This window comes from Gorilla gorilla, chromosome 3 (assembly GCF_029281585.2).
Source record: "Gorilla gorilla gorilla isolate KB3781 chromosome 3, NHGRI_mGorGor1-v2.1_pri, whole genome shotgun sequence".
Taxonomy (NCBI): domain Eukaryota; kingdom Metazoa; phylum Chordata; class Mammalia; order Primates; family Hominidae; genus Gorilla; species Gorilla gorilla.
The window spans coordinates 9,434,290-9,456,914 of NC_073227.2; the positions used below are offsets into that span (position 1 = coordinate 9,434,290).

Sequence of the window (22,625 nt, forward strand, 5' to 3'; positions counted from 1 at the left end):
GAGGATGCATCACATCACACAGAACTGAGCAAGCGGACGTAGGGGCACCAGCAGGCGGAGCAGCTCGCAGGCCAGGCTGAGAACAAGCATCTGCGCGTTCCCATCCGAAAGGGTTTGTCAGGACCCCACTTTCTGCCGCCATCCCCACAGCCTGCGTTCCCGCCTCTCCTAAAACCCACCAGAGCCCACGGTGGCTCCACCTGGCTGAGCTGCCTTCGGCAGACAGAGGGCCCAGCAGGTCCTGTCTGCCCTGGCTCTGGCCACGCAGCACACCTCTGGCGGCACCCGCCCCAACGCTGCAAGGCTGCACTCCACACACCCACCCACAAGCCATCCTGCAATAGTCACCATCATCACCCCAGAGCGCACCGTGGACCACGCTGCTGCCTCCTCAGGAGAGAGAACCCGGGCTCCTTCCCCTAGGACCACACTGGAGGGGCAGCCCAGCCCTCTCCCCGGGCCTGGCCCCACTGGCGTCTGTCTAAACAAGCCATGCTGTGCCCTGGCGCCTGGCCTCCTCCCCATGGATACGGTGCCCCACGGCCCCTGCTACACTCAGACCAGGTCAGCTTCCCGGACCCTGGGTCCCCCAGCTGCCTCCCTCTGACCTCTCGTCCCCACACAAGCTCTGGGTGCAGGTGGCCTTCTCTGCTAACAGCTGCAAGGCCTGGGCCTGAGGAGGCCTCGAGAAACACCTGTTGCCAGTCATAGACGACCGAGGCACTGCAGGGCCACACAACTGGTTCCAGGTTTGGGGATGGTTTGGGGAGACAGAGCAGGGAGCAGTCTGTCCTGACCTCTGGGACGTCCTGCAGGATGCTTGGGCCGCGAGGAAGCGCACCCGGAGGCCACACAGTCCAGCCCCACCACTGCCTGAGACCCACAGCTCTGTTTCCCACCATAGGCTGCGGTCCTGAGGGAGGCGGCCACGGAGAGCTGGCTGCCAGGCGAGAGGCGCTTACCCAGGTGCAGGAAGTCGGCGCTGCAGGATGGGGGCGGAGCGCTGTGGGCAGACGGTAAGGATGGTGGGCCGGTCACAGAGTCCGAACTGAGAAATTCGCCGAAGAGATCAGGATTGGAGCAGGGCTGGGAGTCGTTGCCTGAAGACGGCAGAAGCGGGCCAAAGGGGTCAGCTGTGGGGACAGGCGGGCATGGGGAGGACTCAGCCCGGCTGCCTGAAGACAAAGGAGCCCAGCTCTGGAGTCAGGCCTGCCCAAGAAGCCACTCCAGCTGGGCAGCCCAGACCCCACGGCTGCCCTCGCAGGGGCACTGAGGCAGTCAGCCCAGGGGCTCCCCGTGCCCCACGCCTCAGGATGACTTTCCCATGGACACAGCAACACTGCTGAGATGGAGAAGCCGGTAGCTCCCGGCCCGTGAGCTCAGATGGGCAGCACAGAACCCTGCCGTGACCCCGAGGCTGCTCCTGGGGGAGGTGGGGGAAGGGCACGTTCCCTTCCTGCAAGCACCTTCGAGACACGCCCATGCAGTGAGAATGACTCAGCCTCATCACTCATCTACTGTGAAGCCACTCGCCTTCAGAACAGAAACACGTACCAGCGGCAGGGGGCCCTCCTCTTGGGGTGCTCTGCACGCTCAGGGGAGGGGCCGGGCTTGCCAGGAGCAGGGGGGCCTCGCTGAGCAGATCCTCCGGGGACCCCTGCGAGGCGGCCTCAGGGGGCCCAAGGAGGCAGCTGAGCAGGTCGGTGTTGCTGGAGGGGGCCCTGCGGGCCTGCGGGGGTACAGCTGGCCCTGCGCCCACCTCGGAGTGCAGGCCCAGGAGGTCGACCCCGTCTTCCTGTGGCACAGGCTCCGGCAGCACAGCCGGTGTCTCCACCTCAAAAACCAAGTCCTGCTGCACCAGCCCTGCTGCCAGGCCGGGGGGCTCTGGGTCGGCCCTGGGCTCCTGGCCCTCGCTGGAGATCGGGGACCCCCCTTCGTCCGACACCTCACTCTCGTCTCTGTCCTCCATCAGGGCAGACTCGCTCTCCTTGGGAGACGCATTTTCTGCACCAGTCTCTGCCTCCTTCTCTTCTGCGAAAAGGAAACAAAACCACAGGCTGGTGAGACCACACGGCCAGCCCCAGGGTCCCCATGGCGTGTCCCTTCAGGGCCTTCTCGGCCCAGGGCCTTGGTGAACACACGTGGCCAGCACCAGGGTCCCCATGGCACGGCCCCTCGGCACCTCCTCGGCCCAGGGCCTTGGCAAGTGCTGCAGGAACACCAGGGTCCCCACGGCGCGTCCCCTCAGCCCAGGGCCTTGGCGAACCCATATGGCCAGCACCAATGTCCCCATGGCACAGCCCCTCAGCGCCTCCTTGGCCTAGGGCCTTGGCGAGTGCTGCAGAAGCTTCTGGGCGGGCGGTGGGGCGTTGTTCCTGAGGCGTCTCCAGTGCACCCACCTCCAGCCTCTGCCTCAAGGGTCTGCCTGTGGCTCTCTCTGCCTGGGCCTCTGCGGTGCCTCAGGCTGAGTCAAGTGGGGGCCACATGGCAGCACTAGGGGGTAGTAACACCAATCAAGGGTGCTCTGGGAACAGGCGGCAGAAGGGACGACCCCGCTGGGACGGCCAAGGGTGCTGGGACAGGAAGTGGCAGGGGCGTCCTTTGGGGTGTGCCTGGGGTGAGGTCCAGTGATGGTGCCCAGGTGTTTTCCTGAAAAGCCTCGGAGGGGCTGGGAGCCCACTGGGGGTGTGGGCAAAGAGAGGTGTGGGATCCCCAGGTGGTGACAGACTGTCCCTCCGCCCAGGCCCTTCCCCTGTACCCAGGGGCCCCGCCAGCATGGCCCATGCTGCCAGCCTCCCCAGGCCCACAGACTGGGATGAAGAGCGAGGGTTGTTATTTCAGACTTTGTGGGCATGTTCTTTTTTTTCACCTTTAAAAAGATATGAAATCATTCTTAGCTCGTGAGCCATTAAAGAACAGGCTGACATGCCGGGTGCACAGCCCCACTGAGATGCAACTCAGCTCTGCCCGACGCCCGTCTCCCAAGATGCTTGCCCTGCCCCAGGGGCACCTCCAGACCAGGGGCCTGCCCTCTGCAAGTGGCCAGGTCCAGGGACGCTGCCTACCCTGCCAGTCCAGCGTGTGCAGGAAGCGACTGGCGTCCGCGCTGCTGCTTGGCGGTGAGTCAGAGTCTGTGGGTTCGGCTTCCGGGGACCCTGCCCCAGCATCATACTGAGCCGTGGAGCCGGGCTGCCGGGGAAGCTCCGGCTTCCCTGCAGGAGAGGGAGGGCGTCAGGGCACTGGCACTGGCCAGCAGCCTCGGGGCAACACTGACCCCAGAGCTGGGAAGTGCAGCCAGGCGGGCGCCAGCACCGTGGCAGGCCAGGCCGTCGGTAAAGCAGACCAGTGACATGACAGGGAGGGGCTCTCTGAACAGATTCCTGCTATCCACCCGGATGCTGCTCTGGGCCATGCGTGCACACTTGGGCACAGCACATGCACACATGAACACGCACAAGGAACCCACCACTGAGGCATCAAACGCCACACATATGCAGGGTACACATGAATGCACACACACAGCTGTACGGTACACACGAATGCACATACAGCACACACACAGATGCACAGTACACACGAATGCACAGCACACACACAGATGCAGGGTACACATGAATGTACACAGCACACACACAGATGCACAGTACACATGAATGCACACACAGCACACACACAGATGCACAGTACACACGAATGCACACACAGCACACACACAGATGCACAGTACACACGAATGCACACACAGATGCACGGTACACATGAATGCACACACAGCACATACATGCAGGGTACACACGAATGCACACACAGCACACACACAGATGCAGGGTACACACGAATGCACACACAGCACACACACAGATGCAGGGTACAAACGAATGCACACACAGCACACACAGATGCACAGTACACATGAATGCACACACAGCACACACAGATGCACAGTACACACGAATGCACACACAGCAGAGATGCATGGTACACACAAATGCACACAGGCACAGTACAGATGAATGCACACAGCACACACAGATGCAGGGTACACATGAATGCACGCACACAGATGCATGGTACACACACATGCACACACTCGGATGCACAGTACACATGCATGCACACACAAATGCACGGTACACATGAACGCACACACAGCACATACAGATGCATGGTACACACGAACGCACACACAGATGCACTGTACACACGAATGCACACAGCACACAGATGCACAGTACACATGAATGCACACACCACTCGTGCGCACACACACACAGCACACAGGCACACACCACCCACGGACACATACACAGCACGCACAGGTCACACATACAGCCTCTTTCAGGGACGCTGAAGATGCTCAGAAAGAAAAAGCAAACACTGCAAACCAAGAGCCGAGAACAAGCGTGGCATGAGCAGTGGACGGCCCTGGGCCCACCTGCCAGCACTTCCTGGGCTGCCTTTTCGAAACTGCTCGGAAATGAAGAGCGACAGGAGCGAGGGTTCTGTTCCACATGCTGCCAGCAGGCCCGAGGCTCACAGTGAGAGTGGACGTGTGTCCAGCACACATGACAAAAATCTGACCCAGACACATGCCTGGGACAAAACCCCGCTTCGCTCCGGGAGCCCGGGTTTTCCTCCCTCTGCCTCCGTCCCTGCCCATGGGCCTCAGAAATTGCAGCCTGCGAGTCCTTCTCTGGTGTAGCTGGTGGTGGTGTCCAACATCCACGACGGAGTTTCCAAAACCTCCTGCAGCCCAAGCTGCTCAGGGCCTGGGTGCAGCAGCAGGCGTGGTGGCCCAGCCCTGCCAGAGCTCGGCCAAAGGTGTCTCTCTCCACAGAGACACTCACCAGAACAGGGTTCACCTAATTCACCTGCGGGATCTTACCAAACTTAGACAGAATATCTTGCTGCTCCTCCCGGCTGGAAAACAGGATTTTCGGGTTCAGCCCCCTCATGCTCGAGTTCTCCCATGGTGGGGCTTCCCGGCTCGGCCTGTCCCTGGGCTCCACCTCCACTTCCAGGTTCACTTGAAATAAATCCGGGTATTTCTCTTGAATGTCACACGCGTCCAGGTCATACCTGCGGTTACAAGTAGACACCACTTAGGAAGGCCACCCAATTAGTCTGTAAGTCCTTGGACATTCACTAAAGAAACGTGCATGGAAACAGGCGGCAGCTGCAGGCAGCGGGGCGAGAACAACCAGGGCAGCTGGCCACCCCCACCTGCGGAAGCTGGAGCCCTGTGAGCTGACCCAGCAGCTGTCCCAGGAACCCACAGGGCACCAGCACCCCCGGTCACGGCCCCAGAAGAGCATCATTTCACTCGCTCCTCGGACGTCACAGTGGGGATGCCCGCGACTGTGTTCAAGGCAGAGGGGCACCGGGTGGGGCCGCCATGTTTCCTGCAACTCTAGGGGAGGCCACGTGCTCAGAGCAGACGGGACAACGTCCCACAGCTGGAGACTCCGGCACCCAGGCAGGCAGCTCTAAGGTGGCACCCCAGGGTTCCAAGGCAGGCGCCGGCCCTCACTACCCAGCACACACAGACTGCAGCCACCCGGCAGCTCAGAGCACGCACTCTGGGATACTAAATGTGTTTTCCATAAAAATGACGACGTCCGCCCTGACAAAAATCCACAACTGTCAACAGATGCCCATAAAACCAAGACCTCTAGAATCCGGCTGCCAGGGAATTGGGAACATGATTCTGGGGGAAACAAAGCCGTGTTCACTGTGGGGCTGGGGAGGCAGCACTGGCTGAGCTGTGGGGAGCAGGGCAGAGGTCAGCAGGGCCCGCCTTGGGGTGTCGGCCGTGCGGGTGGGGAGCAGGGCAGGGTCAGCAGGGCCCACCTTGGGGTGTTGGCCGCACGGGGAGGCAGGTGTGACCTGACACTGACCATTTCCCGGCCCCACAGCTCTCTAAGGAATTCCAGGCTATTTCACACATTTCCTATGATCATCTCTGATCCCACTGTCATAAACTGCACTGATAAGCCTGGGCTCTCCAGCAGGCAGTAGGCTCCCCATGCCTGTCTTATTTTATGCCACCTAAAATCTCTACATGTTGAATGTTATACACCTAAGAAAATAAAAAAGAAACACAAAAGAGTGGCGGCCAGTTCCTGGGAAACCCAGGCTGCCAGTGTCTGCAGGGCCAGGAACACCCAGAGCAGAGTGGGATCCGCCAAGGGAGGGCAGGGAGACGGGCCCGGCGGCCTGTGTGGGTCAGAGCCACAGCTGGTTTTAACTGTCACTTCTCTGAGCGCCACACATGCCTGTGATGTGTGAAAGGCCTCTAGTTCACCCCTTCCTGCTCACCCCCTAAAACATCTTCTCCCTGCACGAGGGGAGAGCACCCTGTGCCCGCCCTGAGGGGTGGCCAACCTCACGCAGAGCAGCGCCCCCTCAATGCCCACTCAAGGCTCTGGGCGGAGGTGGCCACGGCCGAAGCCGGGACTGACGTGCACTCCAGCCGGGGCCAACACGAGCTTCCCCCTGCGCCCGAGCCTCTTTGCGTGCCGCTGTCTGTCGTCAGGGGGTGGCAGGGACTGCACAGCGGTGGCACAGCTGGCGTGGAGATGTGGAGGAGGCAACGTCTGCAGAGGAGCCTGCAGGCACCAGCAGAGAATCCAACGGCCACCGCAGCGGAGGCTCAGACCGGCCACGACCGAGGGCGGAGAGGCACAGCGGGAGGGGCACGGAGGGAGGGAGTGTGCAGGGAGCCAGGTCGGCCAGACAGGCTTGGGTCCTGGGACAGACCGAACTTGGGCAGCCCCAGAGGAAGTTCTGCTCATGCCCAGCCTCCCTCCCCCAGCTGCCCTTTGAGATGGCCCTGGGCACTGGGCCTGCAGGCTCAGCTCACCCAGCCTGGCGCTGAGGGCACAATGAGGTCTGTGAGCAGGGCTGGCCGCTCCCGAGAGCCCTGGACTGCAGAGGACACGGCCCGCAGGCTCCTGCCAGACTAGCTCCAACAGGGCAGAGGGGACTCCTGACAGGCTCAGCTGTTACACCTGTGCCATGGCTGCAACCCTGTGCTCCTCTCGCCCAGGCACGGCGCAGGCTCACCACACAGGGAACACGCCTCTCGCCCAGGCACGGCGCAGGCTCACCACGCAGGAAACACGCCTCTCGCCCAGGCACGGCGCAGGCTCACCACGCAGGGAACACGCCTCTCGCCCAGGCACGGCGCAGGCTCACCACGCAGGGAACACGCCTCTCGCCCAGGCACGGCGCAGGCTCACCACGCAGGGAACACGCCTCTCGCCCAGGCACGGCGCAGGCTCACCACGCAGGGAACACGCCTCTCGCCCAGGCACGGCGCAGGCTCACCACGCAGGGAACACGCCTCTCGCCCAGGCACGGCGCAGGCTCACCACGCAGGGAACACGCCTCTCGCCCAGGCACGGCGCAGGCTCACCACGCAGGGAACATGCCTCTCGCCCACAGCGCAGCCTTGATCTCCCAGGTTCAAGCAATCCTCCTGCCTCCCAAAGTGTTGGAATTACAGCTGTAAGCCACTGTGCGCAACCAACCTTTCTTCCTTTTAAGGTATGCATTTGAAGTTACACATTTCCTCTAAACCCTGCTTTAGAAGCACCCCACACATCTGGTAAGTGGTATTTTGATTATCAATGTGCTTAAAATATTTTCTCATTTCAACAGTGATTTCCTTTTTGGCACACAGGTTACTAAAAGAGCATACGGTCTCTGGGTGTTTTCCTGTCACTGATTCCCACTTTAATCCACTGTTGAGATGCCTTGAGACTTGCTGTATGACCCAACGTGGAGTCCACTTTAATAAATGCCCACTTGAACAGATGCCATTTCTCCAAGTATTCGCTGAAGTTTGCAAAACTCAGGTCAAGTTGGTTAAACCTTGTAAAAAAAAAAAAACTATATCCTGTTCTTGTCTACCTGTTCCACTGCCTGGGGAGAGAGGCGGCCATCAGCGTGGGCCTGTCAACTTCACCCCTCCTTCTGCCCCTTTGTGCTGCCTGTACTGAAGCCATGTCACTGCCCTCGCCCCTGCAACGTCACCTGTCACCTCCTGCCTTGGTCTATCCCACCTGATATCGACAGTAACACCAGCCTTCTTCCTGTTATGGTCTGCATGGTAAGCAATTTCCAATTATTCCACTTCAGCCTTGCTAGGTCTTCGTCTGCAAGGGTTTTGAAGTATGGCTCCTGTAAGCAGTACAGACTTGAGTTTTGTGTGAGCTTGGTTTTTAATCCAGCCCGATTAACTGGAGTGTGTCTTCTATCCACCTTCAATGGGATGACTGACATGCACAGCCGGGCGTCGGTCTACCAGCTGGCTGTCTTCTATCTATATCCCACCTGGGTTTGTTTCTTTATCTCTACGTTGTTCTTGCGAATTCATCACATATTTTTTGTTCCATTTTTCTTCTTGATTGCATCTTTAATCTGCCCTAGGGATTGGTACATTCTCTGCTTCCTGGTGACGAAGCTCCTGAAACACATTCACTCGGTTAATCCCCTCCTCGGCTGTGTGTGTGTGTGTGCGTGTGCTAGTGTTCCTGCTATGTGCGTGCACGTGCTGGTGCTCCTGCTGTGTGCGCGCGTGCTGGTGTTCCTGCTATGTGCGTGCACGTGCTGGTGCTCCTGCTGTGTGTGTGCGCGTGCTGGTGCTCCTGCTGTGTGTGTGTGCGTGCTGGTACTCCTGCTGTGTGTGCGCGTGCTGCTGCTCCTGTGTGTGTGTGCGCGCGTGCTGGTGCTCCTGCTATGTGTGCGCGCGTGCTGGTGCTCCTGCTGTGTGTGTGTGCGCACTTGCTGGTGCTCCTGCTGTGTGCGCGTGCTGGTGCTCCTGCTGTGTGTGTGCGCGTGCTGGTGCTCCTGCTGTGTGTGCGCGTGCTGGTGCTGTGTGTGTGTGCGCGCGTGCTGGTGCTCCTGCTGTGTGTGTGCGCGCGTGCTGGTGCTCCTGCTGATATGTGTGTGCGCGTGCTGGTGCTCCTGCTGATATGTGTGTGCGCGTGCTGGTGCTCCTGCTGTGTGTGTGTGTGTGCTGGTGCTCCTGCTGTGTGTGTGGCTGCACGTGCTGGTGCTCCTGCTATGTGTGTGCGCGTGCTGGTGCTCCTGCTGTGTGTGTGTGCGCGTGCTGGTGCTGTGTGTGTGGGTGCGTGTGCTGGTGCTCCTGCTGTGTGTGTGTGTGTGTGTGTGCTGGTGCTCCTGTGTGGGTGCGTGTGCTGGTGCTCCTGTGTGTGGGTGCGCGTGCTGGTGCTCCTGCTGATATGTGTGTGCGCGTGCTGGTGCTCCTGCTGTGTGTGCATGTGCGCGTGCTGGTGCTCCTGTGTGTGCGCGTGCGCGTGCGCGTGCTCCTGCTGTGTGTGCTCCTGCTGTGTGTGTGTGCTCCTGCTGTGTGTGTGTGCGCGTGCTGGTGCTCCTGCTGTGTGTGCGTGCGCGTGCTGGTGCTCCTGCTGTGTGTGTGTGTGCGCGTGCTGGTGCTCCTGCTGTGTGTGTGCGCGTGCTGGTGCTGTGTGTGCGTGCGCGTGCTGGTGCTGTGTGTGTGTGCGTGCGCTGGTGCTCCTGCTGTGTGTGTGTGTGCGTGCGCTGGTGCTCCTGCTGTCAGATATATTACTACCAAGCAGGTTTTAAAACCCACAGGACATTAGTATTGGTGTTTTAAGCAGCTGGTGCTGGTGTCATTTCACCACAGAGTCATGCATTCCAGCCTCCCTGCACTTCCTTCCCTAGGCTGCAGGCTTTACAGGCTTGCCTTGGATACTAGCTGAAATGGAGCAGTTCTGCCAACAATCAACTCTCTCATCCTTTGCTTGGCTGAAGACATCTTTAACTGGCTTTCATATTTCAAGGATAATTTCACTGGATATAGAATTCCTGCATTTTTCTCTCAGCACTTTAGAGACGGCGCGCCTCAGCTGCCTTCGGGTGTCACTCTGCAGGTCATGCATTCCCACCCCGTTCTGTCCTCGGGCTGGAGATTGTTCTCTTCGGGTTCCAGCAATTCAACCAGGATGCTCTGAGGTACTGAACCTCTTTTCTTCTTTTTGTTAAAAAAAAAAAAAAAGTATCCTCTTTGGCGTCTGCAGAGCTTGATTTCGTGGTTCTGATGTCCTCCATCAGTTTAGGAAAATTTTTGGCCAATGATTTTTCAAGTATTATTTCTGTTCCACTCTCTCTCTTCTCCTAGAACTTCAAGTAAAAGCAAGCCAGGACCCTGTGGTGCCACAGTCTCTCTCGTGACCCTCTCTGTATGTGTCTTCTTCCATCCTTTCTTCTCTGCGCTGCTGTCGGAAGATCTTTTCTACCAATTCAGAGTCTGTTCTGCTGTGCCTATTCCACTGTTAAGCATGTACTGAAGCCTTCATTTCGGCTGTAATATTTTTCAGTTCTAGAATTCACATCTGTCTCCTTTTTATGTTCCAGATCTCTGGTGAAATTCCCATCATTCCCCCGACTTTCTTGAATAATCAATCAGTTACCAAAGTCCCTGCCTCCTGCCTCCAGCATCTAAGTCCCCGGCAGGTCCTTCACCGACATTTTCCTCTTCATCATCAGTACCTTGGTCTTTAAAACACTATTTTAAGCACCGCCTCCACCGTGGCTGAAAACTCTAAGAGCACTGGGTGTTTTTCTTCCTCCAACGGAGGAAAAAAGAAACAAAATTATTAAAGTTGTGAATATGTGAGTTAAAAAAAGAAAAGCGTAAGACACAACAAAGACAAGAGATGTAAAAAAAGAATCACGGAGACAGAAAAACACAAGAAGACACCCTGGTCTCCTGGTGCAGGCCGTCCCTGACAGCAGCAGGTGCCAGCTCTTCCTGAGCTCACCCAGGCCAGGCCAGCACCCCTCCCAAGGTGCAGAGTCCGCCAGCATCCCCGTGGGGCTGGCCCAAGGCTTCCCTTTGTTTACTGGGTAGGAACCAAGAGCACAGAGCCTGGAACACAGCAGGCCCTGCAGCCACAGCCTCTGTCTTGGGAGCCCCCGTGGGTGCCCCCTCTGGCTCCTGGAACAATGTTTGTTCCACTGTGTCTTGGCAGATAAGCCTGCCTGTGACTGAGTAGGAAGATCTCCAGTTAAATGGGAGGCCGAGGCAGGCGGATCACTTGAGGTCAGGAGTTCAAGACCAGCCTGGCCAACATAGTGAAACCCATCTCTACTAAAAATACAAAACTTAGCCATGCGTGGTGGTGCAGATCTGTAATCCCAGCTACTCAGGAGGCTGAGGCGAGAGAATCGCTTGAGCCTGGTGGGTGGAGTTGCAGTGAGCCGAGATTGTGCCATTGCACTCCGGCCTGGGCGTTAGAGCGAGACTCTGTCTCAAAAAAAAAAGACAGACCTCCAGTTAGAATCAGGACGCCCGGGTGTGAGAGCCTGATCTGCTGCTCACCGCATCTGCACCTGAGCCTGCAGAGGGCAGGGTATGCGCTGTTGGGCACCGACGTCAAGAGGACAGGGAGCTAACAGGTGCTGGGCATGGCAGGGGTGGGGGCCATCCCATGGCTGCGCTTGTTTACAGAGGGAGCTAACAACAGAGTGTGAGCTTCCAGACAGGACTGCCCCGCATCATCTCCAACCTCTGCCTGGCAGGGCACTCTGCACACAGCAGGCTCAGGAACGTTTGCTAAGATGCAGCCGCCACCCGCTCACCTGCTTACGCCACGCCTGGGTGTGAGGGCTAAATTCTAACAGACACACACACCAACGGAGGGCAGAGCAGCAGCCACCAGGTCCACCCCAGCAGCCTACACACGTGCAGCTCCAGGATGGCCCAGGAACAGGCCCAGCGCCACCAAGCAGCAGTCACACAGCCCGCCACTCCCCCTGGGGCTCCCACGACCGGCCCACATGCAGGTGCTGCGGCACAGGGCACCCGTCCCTCCCCACCAAGCACATGTGGCACCAACATACTTGGCAAATTTCACAGTGGTGGCGTTCCGAGGCACAAACCCTGTGTGGAACTGAATCTGGAACATCTTCATGGATGCCATCTGCAAAGAGAGCAAACACGACACCCCACGTGGAGGGTGAATCCAGATCCTGGGGCCACAGGCCAATTTTTCCCAATGGGCGAGATCTGAGAGCGGCTCGTGGTGCTGGAGGCATGGATGGCGCCCCCGTGCCACATGTTGTGGGGGAAGCGGGAGAGGGTCTGTGTGTGGCAGGTAGCCCCGAGGAGAACACATGGGCCCACAAGCTGCTTCACGGGACTGCCGTGGGGGCTGCCCCAAGTGGACCCTCAAACTCAGTCTCGATGGAAACGCCAGGCTTTTCAGGCTGAGATCCTGCCGCGTCAAGTGCACGGGGCAAGCAGGGGGCGCTGTGGGGCAGTCGCCACATGAGAGCCCACAGCACTCACCAAACAGCAAGCACCCTGGACCCTCGGTGAGAAGTGAGCACACCGTGGCCCCCAGCCCCCCACAAGCCTGGGCGTGAGTGGGGAGCACCAGGCAAGCCACAGGCTCTCTCACCTTGGCCTGCAGCCGGCCGCCCAGAGTGGACCGGGCGTGATAGATGACGATGAGCACGTCTCCTTGCACCGTGACGCCCAGGGGAATCACCGCTTTGCCATCCTCAATCTTAAAGTCCCTGAGGACAGAATGACAAGAGAAAAATTAAACAAAAAAACCCCCAAAGCCAAGCAAACAAAAACAACAAAAAACAGAATGAAAAATTGTCCACTTAGCTAAAACGTGTAATACCCAATAAAGAATAACTCCCATGAAGAGCCTCAGAAGAATTCTGAAGTCTCCTGGACACTCAGATCCCTGTGACCTCCTGCTGCTGACCAGGATCCCATTCTCAAGTCTCCTGGACACTCAGATCCCTGTGACCTCCTGCTGCTGACCAGGATCCCATTCTCAAGTCTCCTGGACACTCGGATCCCTGTGACCTCCTGCTGCTGACCAGGATCCCATTCTCAAGTCTCCTGGACACTCGGATCCCTGTGACCTCCTGCTGCTGACCAGGATCCCATTCTCAAGTCTCCTGGACACTCGGATCCCTGTGACCTCCTGCTGCTGACCAGGATCCCAAGTGACCTGCCACAGACGCCACAGTTCCAAACACGTCCGCCTCAGCAAGCGCCTGTCCCCGGCAAGGCCAGGGTTCCTCTTTAACGGTTTTCCGGAGGGGTGAGGAGGAGGGAGCACAGCGTGGGGCTGCAGCTGCACTCACCGCATCTTGTCGTACTCCTGGGAGGTGCTGGCCACACGCTCGTCCCCCACGTAGACCTCGCAGAAGGGCCTGCAGCCGCTCCTCTGCTTGCTGAACAGCGGCACGGGTGTCATGACCACGGCCCTCACCAGGATGGGCTTGCTGTGGGGTGTGATGGGCTCCTCTGCCACCATGTCACACATGTACTCGATGTACCTGGGGGCAGACGTGCCGCGTCACCATGTGACATGCCCTGAGAGGGGACCACACAGCTGATTTTGTCTTTCGAATAGGAGTTTTTCATGCTAGAAATTTCCCTTGTAGCCATGTTTTAGTTGCTCCTAACAAATCTGATAATTTTCATTTAGTTATATATATGTGTGTGTGTATACATATATGTATTTTTAAGACAGAGTCTTAAAAATACGGCCTAGTTGAAGATATTTTTAAATTTCTCGTGATACTCCCAATTTTACTCATGGGTTAGTTAGAAGTTGCTTAATTTTGAGGTCAGGCGCGGTGGCTCACACCTGTAATCCTAGCACTTTGGGAGGCCAAGGCAGGTGGATCACAAGGTCAGGAATTTGAGACCAGCCTGGGCAACACGGTGAAACCCTATCTCTACTAAAAATGCAAAAATCAGCTGGACTTGGTGGTGTGCACCTGTAATCCCAGCTACTCGGGAGGGCTAAGGCAGGAGAACTGCTTAAACCTGGGAGGTGGAGATTTAGAGAGTTTTCCAGATATTCTTCTGGTATTGATTTCAATTTTTATTCCACTGTGGCCTGACAGCATAGTTTGTCTGATTTCAAATTTTAAAAATGTATTGAGGTGTGTTTATAGCCCCAAATCTGATCTTTCTCCTTGCATATTCCATGTGCATTTGAAAGAAAGAAATGTGTGTTTTTCTGTTGTTGGGTGGAACATCCTAGAACGCTCTACAGCTGTGTCGGCCTTCGTGGGTTGGCACATTCGGTTCTTCTATATCCCTGCTGGTGGTCTGTCTACTTGTTCTATGGATTACTGAGACGAAAATGTTGAGGTCTACCCTACAAATGAGTTGTCTGGTTCTCATTTCAATTTGATCAGTTTTTGCCTTATGGATGTGGAATGGAATCTGTTTTCTCTGACCTTGGTAGCATAGCTCTGGCCTTCCCGTGGCTGGCGTTCCCATGGTGCCTCTGTGGAGCACAAACCCCCCGGAGTCTGCCTCCCACCTCGTGGCACCCATGCCCTGCAGGAGGCCCTCTCCCGGAGCTTGTGCGGGCCAGGCAGGTGACACCACTTCTATGGTGACGGTGCAGACCCCATCCTCCCAGCCACAAGACACTGTGGTCCAGCTCAGTCAGCAGGGAGCCAGGACAGCCGGTCCTTCAGCCACAACAAATAAATCCTGCCAACAGCTCGAGTGGCCAAGGAAGCAGATTCAGAAATGAAAGAGAAATCGGCTTTCTCAGAGTCAGTGCGGCCAACACCTTGAACGGAGGAGAAGGCCCAGCTAAGCCTCAAGGTCCAGGGAGACCACGAGAGAATGGATGTGTGTGGTTCTAAGCCCGAGTGTGTTGTGTCGGGTCATGTAGCAATGACTAGTACGCTCTTCCCCCACCATCCTGTTCTGAACCCACCTCTGCCTCCGTGCTGAAAGAGGACTTCCTGCAGTGTATGGCCGAGCTGTGCGTTTCTGTCCCATATGGCAATGCCTGTGTTTTAAACAAAACCACTCATGTTCAGCCTGAACACTGATGTGGCTGGATTGAAATCTACCATCTTGCTGGCTGTTTCCTACTTGTTTGATCTGTTCTTGGTTTCTTTTTTCTTCTTTTTGCCTTCTCTTGGCAAGGTTTATGTTTTCCTTTTACTTCCTGTTGACTTCTTAATTACAGCACCGAAGAAAAGCCCTTACTGTTTGTTCTAGGCTTTCTGACGAGAACCTTGTGGCTGACATCTTTCTCTTTGTACCTGATGCATCTTCTTCTGGCCACCTCCAACACTTCCTCTGTGCTCGGTTTGCAGGAGTTCTGACCGGTATGCACCCGAGTGGGTTTTTATGTGTTCATCTTGCTTTCATCCTGCTTGGTGACCTCTGAGCTTCTTGAACCTGTGGACTGGTATCTGTTACTCATTCTGGGAAATTCTCAGCCATGATTTCTTCACTGCTCCAGCTTCCCTCTTCCCTTTCTGGGCTCCACGTGTGTGTGGCCCTGCCTGAGGTGGAGGCAGCTCTTGGGTGCTTGTTCTACCCCCCGCGTTCTCTCTGTGATTCAATTTCAGTATCTCTCGACCTGGCTCCAAAGGCCACTGACTCAGCCTCGGCGATGTCGAAGGCGTTCTCATTTCGGGGATTTCCATTTGCTTATTTCCTGGCATTTCCACGGCTCTAAAGAGTGGCCCACTGGACCGTGCACCTGCCTGCCTTCTGCGTTAGGGTCCTCTTTCCATGGCTCTGATGAGTGGCCCACTGGACCATGCACGTGCCTGCTTCTGCATGAGGGTCCTCTTTCCACGGCTCTGACGAGTGGCCCACTGGACCGCGCACCTGCCTGAGGGTCCTCTCTCCACAGCTCTGACGAACGCCCCACTGGACCACGCAGCCTGCATGAGGGTCCTCTCTCCACGGCTCTGACGAACGCCCCACTGGACCATGCACCCTGCATGAGGGTCCTCTCTCCACGGCTCTGACGAATGCCCCACTGGACCGTGCACCCTGCATGAGGGTCCTCTCTCCACGGCTCTGACGAACGCCCCACTGGACCGTGCACCCGGCATGAGGGTCCTCTCTCCACGGCTCTGACGAACGCCCCACTGGACCGTGCACCCTGCATGAGGGTCCTCTCTCCACGGCTCTGACGAACGCCCCACTGGACCGTGCACTCGGCATGAGGGTCCTCTCTCCACGGCTCTGACGAACGCCCCACTGGACCGTGCACTCTGCCTGAGGGTCCTCTCTCCACGGCTCTGACGAACGCCCCACTGGACGGTGCACTCAGCATGAGGGTCCTCTTTCCACAGCTCTGACATGTGGACCACTGGACCGTGCACCCTGCATGAGGGTCCTCTTTCCACGGCTCTGACGAATGCCCCACTGGACCGTGCACTCTGCATGAGCGTCCTCAGCACATCAGTCAGTTACTTCAGTTTCCCTCAGTCACAGGGTGCAGCTCTTTCTCTCGTCTCCTCCATTTGGAGGCAGAAGAAAGGGTCTCGGCCAGGTCTGGGCCTCCCTTATAGTAGCTGCGCCCCCTTGCCCGGCCCTCACTCTCCCATCTGTCCTGTGGGTGCCCACAGAGACTGTGCCTTCCAGAGGGCAAGGACCCTTCCAGTCCTGCAACCCTGGAGGTTTCACTCGCCGACTGAGACACCTGGCCTCCACCGGTTGGACTCTTTCTGGCCTCCTTCTCTTCTGGGGTCCAGTTACGTCCACCCCAGACAGCGCACACACACCTCCTCCCACAGGCACCTGACTCTCCTTAGATTCTGGGCCAGTGATATGAAAAGGCCATGAACTTGAAGCTGGTCCAGCTAGCTGCCTGGTGGGAGCAGCACTCTGCACATCTCTCTACTCCTCCAAGGAAGGAGCTGTGGGATTTGGGGGTCATGGAAGCCCAGCCACATGCCACAGGGAGACTCCCTGGTTCTCAGACGCCCCCTGCTGAGCAGGCCCCACTGCACCTGGCCTGGGGATGCCAATGGCTTTCAGCTCAATGTGTGGAGGGGCTCCCGACTTTGCACTCCACTTGCTGGGGGTCACACAGAAGACAAAGCTGGATGGGGCGGCCATGATCTCCTCCCCCCAAGGCTGTGAGCTAACGAGGTGGGGCCCTCCCTGGGGATCCACAGCAGCAGGAATGGCCTCCCAACCCTCGCCCCGTCCACAGGCTGTGCACCCCATCCAGAGGGGATAAAGAATGGGGAGTCCCCCGACGCTTGGGTCCCTCCTCTTCCCTCCCGCCACGGTGGGGCCATGGGGCCGGCCTTTGCTCCTGGACCCTAACTCTTGGGACCTCTGTGGTCCAGGTCAAGACCTGCTCTTTCAGAGGCTGGGAGGCTGCTCCAGCCTCACCAGGTCCTCATTGAGACCAAGGCCAGGGGAGGCTTTCTGCTGGGGCGGACTCCTCGGGCGTGGACACCTGCAGCCCCGAGAAACAGGGAGAGCCCTAAACACGCTGCGACCGCACTCCCGTTTGAGAAACAGCCTCCTCCACACGGCCAGGGAGAGCCTGCTGCGGGCTGAGGCGGAGCGGCACAGAAGTCTGCATTTGGCAGTGCCCTAAACACGCTGTGACTGTACTCATGTCTGAGCAGCGTCAGGTGCTCCACACAGCACCTGTGTCAGGTGGTCCACACGGCATTTTCACGTGCATTATCCACCAGAGCCCACCACATATATGGCATTTGTCAGAGAACCTAGCATCCATGCACAAGCTGGGCAGGTGCTGCCCCACAGCAGTCAGGACTACCGTGGCTGAGGGCCCATCCTCCCCGGGCTCTGCGGCCGTAAGCCCAGGGCTCAGCCATGGCTCCGCGAGGCCGGGCCTGCCTTTCCCACCAGCACCTGCGGCGGCACCGACTGGCCCTCCAGGAGACACCACAGCGAGGGCGGCAGTGCCACACGGGCCCACAGAGCTGTCCCCTGTCCCCGGAGGGCCACGCAGTACCTTTTGTGGGATGGCCAGATGCCTGGTGGGCAGCGCTTCATGCTGAACATGTACACGGCGGCCTCCGCGGTGCTGAAGAGACGGCAGAAGCACAGGAAGGAGCAGACGGCCACAGCAGACGCGGCTCTCCCGTCCTAGGACAGACAGACACGTCTCGCGTGCGCCTCACACTCATGCAGGAAAAGGGCTCGCGGGGTCCTCGGGCATCCTACCCACCCCGTGGCTGCAGGGACGCAGGGCTGTTCCTTTCTGAAGCTGGGATATGTTTAGGAAGCTACATAACGTGCCCGCCGAGGCAAGAATGGAGCCCAACAGAGACTGAAGGTTCCCTAACGAAGAACAAGGCTGGGGCCACTCCAACAGGCTCTGCTGGTGCCCCGTACTCCGCAAAAGACCCCTAATGGAAACCTCAACTCCATCAACCACAGTGGCAGCTGCCACACCCTGGGAGGCTCAAGCACCACTAAGCCTCGAGCTGCAGATCAGGAAACTGGAAGTGACTGTTAGGTGGCCACCGCGCAGGAGGGGAGGTAGGCTCCCCACACGGCGGAGTGGCCTCCACACGGGCATGCAGGTCAAGGCCAGGAAGGGCCACATGGGGAGGGGAGGGCGGGGCCATCTGGCATCTGTCCCCTCCAGACCCAAAGACACCAAGCACAGGGACTTTCTTCCGTGTCCCAGGGTGAAGAACAGGCCCCAGCTCATGACTGGCGCTCAGATCCTGTTGAACTATGCATGAAATAATGAACTTTGACAGAAGACGGCGCCAGTGCACGGCCCTCAAGCTCACCATGCAGTGCACGACGCAGACGTTCTTATGGTCCTGCCGCAGCCAGGCGTGCATGTTCCTGCAGATGTTGTACAGGGTGTGCAGGTGCGGGGCCCGCCGCGCTGCCCAGCCACACTCAGAGACCTGTGGGGACAGGGCACAGTGGCATGGACGGCAGAGGAGCCCCGCCCCAGCCTTGGTCAGCTAGGAGGGACAGCCTGCCTGCAGTGCGGGGGCCTCCGCCAGCTGGTGTCATGAACAGGCGTCCACCTGTGCGAGACCTGAGCACCAGGGCTGCCACTGGCCTTGCAGACAGAGCTCAGTCAGCTGTTCCTGGGCTTTGGGTCCCTTTGCATACTGACAAGTGTCGTGTCTGGAAGGAATGCCTCGGCCTCGAGCACCCTCTGGCTGGTGGGAAGCAGTGAGGAGCTGGGGCCTCCAGGGTTCCCGTCAAGCGGCATCCTCAGAGCAACAGAGACCCCACCTCGCTCCCTCCTGCCCCACGCTCTGCAGCCCCTCAGGAGACCTCCGGCCGCCCCCATCACAGCCCCACCCTGGCCAAAGCCCTCAGCTACGCCCCTGCACTGGAGCAGAAGGAAGCTCCAGAGTGGCACCAAGACAAAGCCTGTGGCCACACACCCGGTTGTGGAACCTGGAGGGCCGGTAGGTCCTCGGGGACAGGTTGTAGACGGCATAGTGCCCTGGGTGCTTGGAGTCCAGGAACAACCGCACATCTTCGATGTTGTTTTTGAGCGCTGACTCCACACCTTCTGCTGGGAATGACATCACTGAAACAAACAGAACTGCGTCAGCACCTGGGAGATGCGCACCTCGTGGCCAGGCTGCTGCTGCGGCCTCGCTGCTCCTGATGCCCCCGGGCAAGCGCAGCCTCCGGCAGGCTCCACCAGCCACTGCCCACACAGCCGGCCCCCTCACCCTCCGCGGACTCCCAGCCTGGGTGGACCTAGGAGCATGGACCCAGCCACACGCCCACCAGCCGGTGGCTGGGACTTCCTGAGACAGCTTTCTGACACCTGCCCTGTCTCCAGGTGTCGGGATGAGTGACTGGGATGCCTGGTGCACAGAAGCCCTGGTTTTCCACGGACACAGCCTTGCGTTGTTCCTGGCATGACCTCAGGGAGCCATGGGAGGCCAGGCTGGCGCTGACCCTGTCCACTGCTGCGCCTGGAGGTGCTGGGCACAGGCCGCCTGCCTGCCAAGGGGCCCCAGGTCACCCCTGTGAGTCCGTGGCCGCAGAGGAGGCTGGAGCAGAGGCACCTGTGTGCCCTGACACGCAACAGGGACTCACTGGGCACACAGGGAAGGGCCGGGGCGCGTCCCACAGCCTCATGTGGCACACATACCCGCAATTCTGGATGTGATGTAAGATATGTCCAGGTCACCCTTTGCATAACTGGAATTAAAAAGAAGAGAACTTGGTTATGACAAGAAACACTCCGCAGTTAGCTCACAGGGCTTAAGCCAGAGCCCGAGGCCTGGAGAAGCCGTGGGGCTCTCACTGTAGAGGCCGCATCCCAGGAGGAACGTGTGTGTGCACAGGCGTGTGAGCAGCTTCCCGGCTGTGTGCGTGCTGTGGCGCTGACCCCTGCATCAGAAATGGATGGAAATGACAGCCTGCAGGTGGTGGAGGCATGGGTGAGACAGGAGAGACATCCGCTGTCTGACTGCCCCTTCCCCCGCACTCTCCAGGGAGGCACGGCCCAGGAGTGGGCTGGGAGATGGAAGGCAACACCGGTGGAAGGGGAGGGCCGGAGAGCAGGGGTGGCTTGGACGATGGTCACGGGTCATGCCAGGCTCCACGCGCTGCCCAGGCCTGGTGGTTGCAGCAGTGGGACTCCAGCAGACGCTGCTGGAGGCAGAGACGGCCCCCTGCCCTGAGTGCCTAGAAGCCCCCTGCTGTGGCCACAGCCAACTCTCTACAAACCAACTGCCCCCAACACTGGGTCCACGGAATCGGTAACACAGAGATCAAAACCCTCAATAACTCTGCAAGGACCCTGACAGGTTTATCCCACAATTCACTGGCAGCAGCAGCTGTGCAAGAATGGCCAAGCTGTTCTTGTGAGGGAAGGAGCAGAAGGGAGCCTCCCTCCCAGGACAGAGCAGGCCGGAGGCTGCGGGGACCAGAAAGGCTGGGCTAGGAGCAACCTCAGCTAGGCACATCACAGAGGGGCTGTCCCCATCAGAGGAAAGCCTGGATAAAGGTCCAGAGAGATGAATGACCCAAATACACATGACCGAACCATCGCCTGAAAGTGACTGTGCGTTCAAACGTTTTAAAAGCCGTCTAAACCCGCAGAGCAGGTGCTGACTTAGGATGCGGGTCTTCCGTGCGTTGAAACATTTTAAAAGGGGTCTAAACCCGCCGAGCAGGCGCTGACATAGGATGCGGGTCTTCCGTGCGTTCAAACGTTTTAAAAGGCGTCTAAACCCGCCGAGCAGGTGCTGACTTAGGATGTGGGTCTTCCGTGCGTTGAAACGTTTTAAAAGCCGTCTAAACCCGCCGAGCAGGTGCTGACTTAGGATGTGGGTCTTCCGTGCGTTCAAACGTTTGAAAAGGGGTCTAAATCCGTCGAGCAGGTGCTGACTTACGATGTGGGTCTTCTGTGCGTTCAAACGTTTTAAAAGGGGTCTAAACCCGCCGAGCAGGTGCTGACTTAGGATGTGGGTCTTCCAAAGCAGCAAGGGAAGACGGGGAGGCACGGTGAGCCTGACGCTTGGCCACTTTTGCAGCAAGAGACAAACAAGCCATGCAAAGCATGGCTACTGGACCTATAATCTAATCACCAGCAGAAAAACAAAAATAGGGGCCAGGTGCGGTGGCTCATGCCTGTAATCTCAGCACTTTGGGAGGCCGAGTCAGAGAGATCACCTGAGGTTGGGAGTTTGAGACCAGCCTGACCAACATGGTGAAACCCCCACTGCTCCTGTACCACGGCACGCAGCGGCAAGCACAGCAAGCTGACACGCCTTAAGCAAAGGTGGGCACTGAGTGCCACAGGATCCACGCACATCTCACCCACCCCAGCAGCCCTGTGGGGGCCCCATGGACCTGGCTGTGTAGGCCTCAGGCACGTGTACCACAGGTGTGTGTGTGCTAGGGCTGCACCGGACGCTGACAGGACAGAAACCAGGGCCCAGACACAGGGCTCAGGCCCCAAGGCCCTGGCTTCAGAACAGCAAGCACCAGGGCAGCCAGGGGCTCACGGCCACCCAGGTCCTGACTCCTGGGCTTGTCCGTGGGGAGAGCCAGAAACACAAATGAATTCACTGTCCTTTTTTTTTTTTCATTTTTTAAATTGAGGCAGGGTCTTGCTCACTCCAGGCCAGAGTGCAGTGGCACAATCACAGCTCATTGAAGCCTCAACCTCCTGGGCTCAAGCGATCCTCCCACCTCAGCCCCCAGTGTAGCTGGGACCACAGGTGCACGCCACCTCGCCCAGCTAATTTTTTATTTTTGTAGAGACAGGGTCTTGCTGTGTTGTTGTGTTGTCCAGGATCATCTCAATCTTCAAGTGATCCTCCCTCCTCGGCCCCCCGAAGTGCTGGGATTACACAAGCCACCATGCCCAGCCATCTTTTGAGCCTCCAGGCCCAGCCAGAACTCACTGTTGCTTCTAAGTCAACTTTACAAACACAAGTTTATGCAGCTTCATCTGCCTCAAGCACGTGATGTGAACAGAAGGCAGATCAAAACAGCAGGGCTGCCCTCAGCTGGAACCTGGGTGTGTCAGGAGGGTTCCCACCAACCTCTAACAAGCAGCAGCTGGCTGTGCCTGAGTGCCATGCAAGCAGCGCCTGCTCAAGCCAAACTGCGTCCTCCTAGGGCCTGGAACCCATGGGTCCCAGCAGAGCCATTTCTAGGACCAGCCCCTGCAGCCTTAGGCTTCCAGCAGACAGCAGCTCCCACCATCCCCACAGCTGCTGGCCTGGAGTCCCCCAGGGAGGACCCTGGAGCTGTGCCCGGCTCCCTGAACGCCCCATACGCCTCCTCCCTCTGCTGACTCCACTCTGCCGGTCCCCACAATGTGCTGTGGCCATGG

General features: G+C 58.3%; 1 protein-coding gene and 1 long non-coding RNA gene across 12 annotated transcripts in view; one reads left to right on the plus strand and one right to left on the minus strand.

Annotated features, from left to right (window-relative positions):
* Positions 1-22,625, minus strand: part of GAK (cyclin G associated kinase) — a 90,611-nt gene that overhangs the window by 17,838 nt on the left and 50,148 nt on the right. For 5 of the 11 annotated variants that reach the window (XM_055384268.1, XM_055384270.2, XM_055384272.2 and 2 more), the window contains 11 exons: positions 19,926-19,975; positions 19,201-19,349; positions 18,583-18,705; positions 17,793-17,926; positions 13,159-13,353; positions 12,453-12,570; positions 11,893-11,972; positions 4,886-5,079; positions 3,066-3,212; positions 1,555-2,031; positions 963-1,133 (listed from right to left, as the gene is read on the minus strand). In XM_055384268.1, coding sequence (XP_055240243.1) covers positions 963-1,133; positions 1,555-2,031; positions 3,066-3,212; positions 4,886-5,079; positions 11,893-11,972; positions 12,453-12,570; positions 13,159-13,353; positions 17,793-17,926; positions 18,583-18,705; positions 19,201-19,349; positions 19,926-19,975 — 1,838 coding nt within the window. The remainder of the gene's footprint in view (positions 1-962; positions 1,134-1,554; positions 2,032-3,065; positions 3,213-4,885; positions 5,080-11,892; positions 11,973-12,452; positions 12,571-13,158; positions 13,354-17,792; positions 17,927-18,582; positions 18,706-19,200; positions 19,350-19,925; positions 19,976-22,625) is intronic. The other 6 variants (XM_055384271.2, XM_055384269.2, XM_055384273.2 and 3 more) reach the window with 3 other exon arrangements.
* On the plus strand, positions 6,946-7,818 carry LOC134758228 (uncharacterized). The gene is made up of 2 exons (XR_010133189.1): positions 6,946-7,548; positions 7,685-7,818. It is a non-coding gene; the product is annotated as an uncharacterized lncRNA (long non-coding RNA).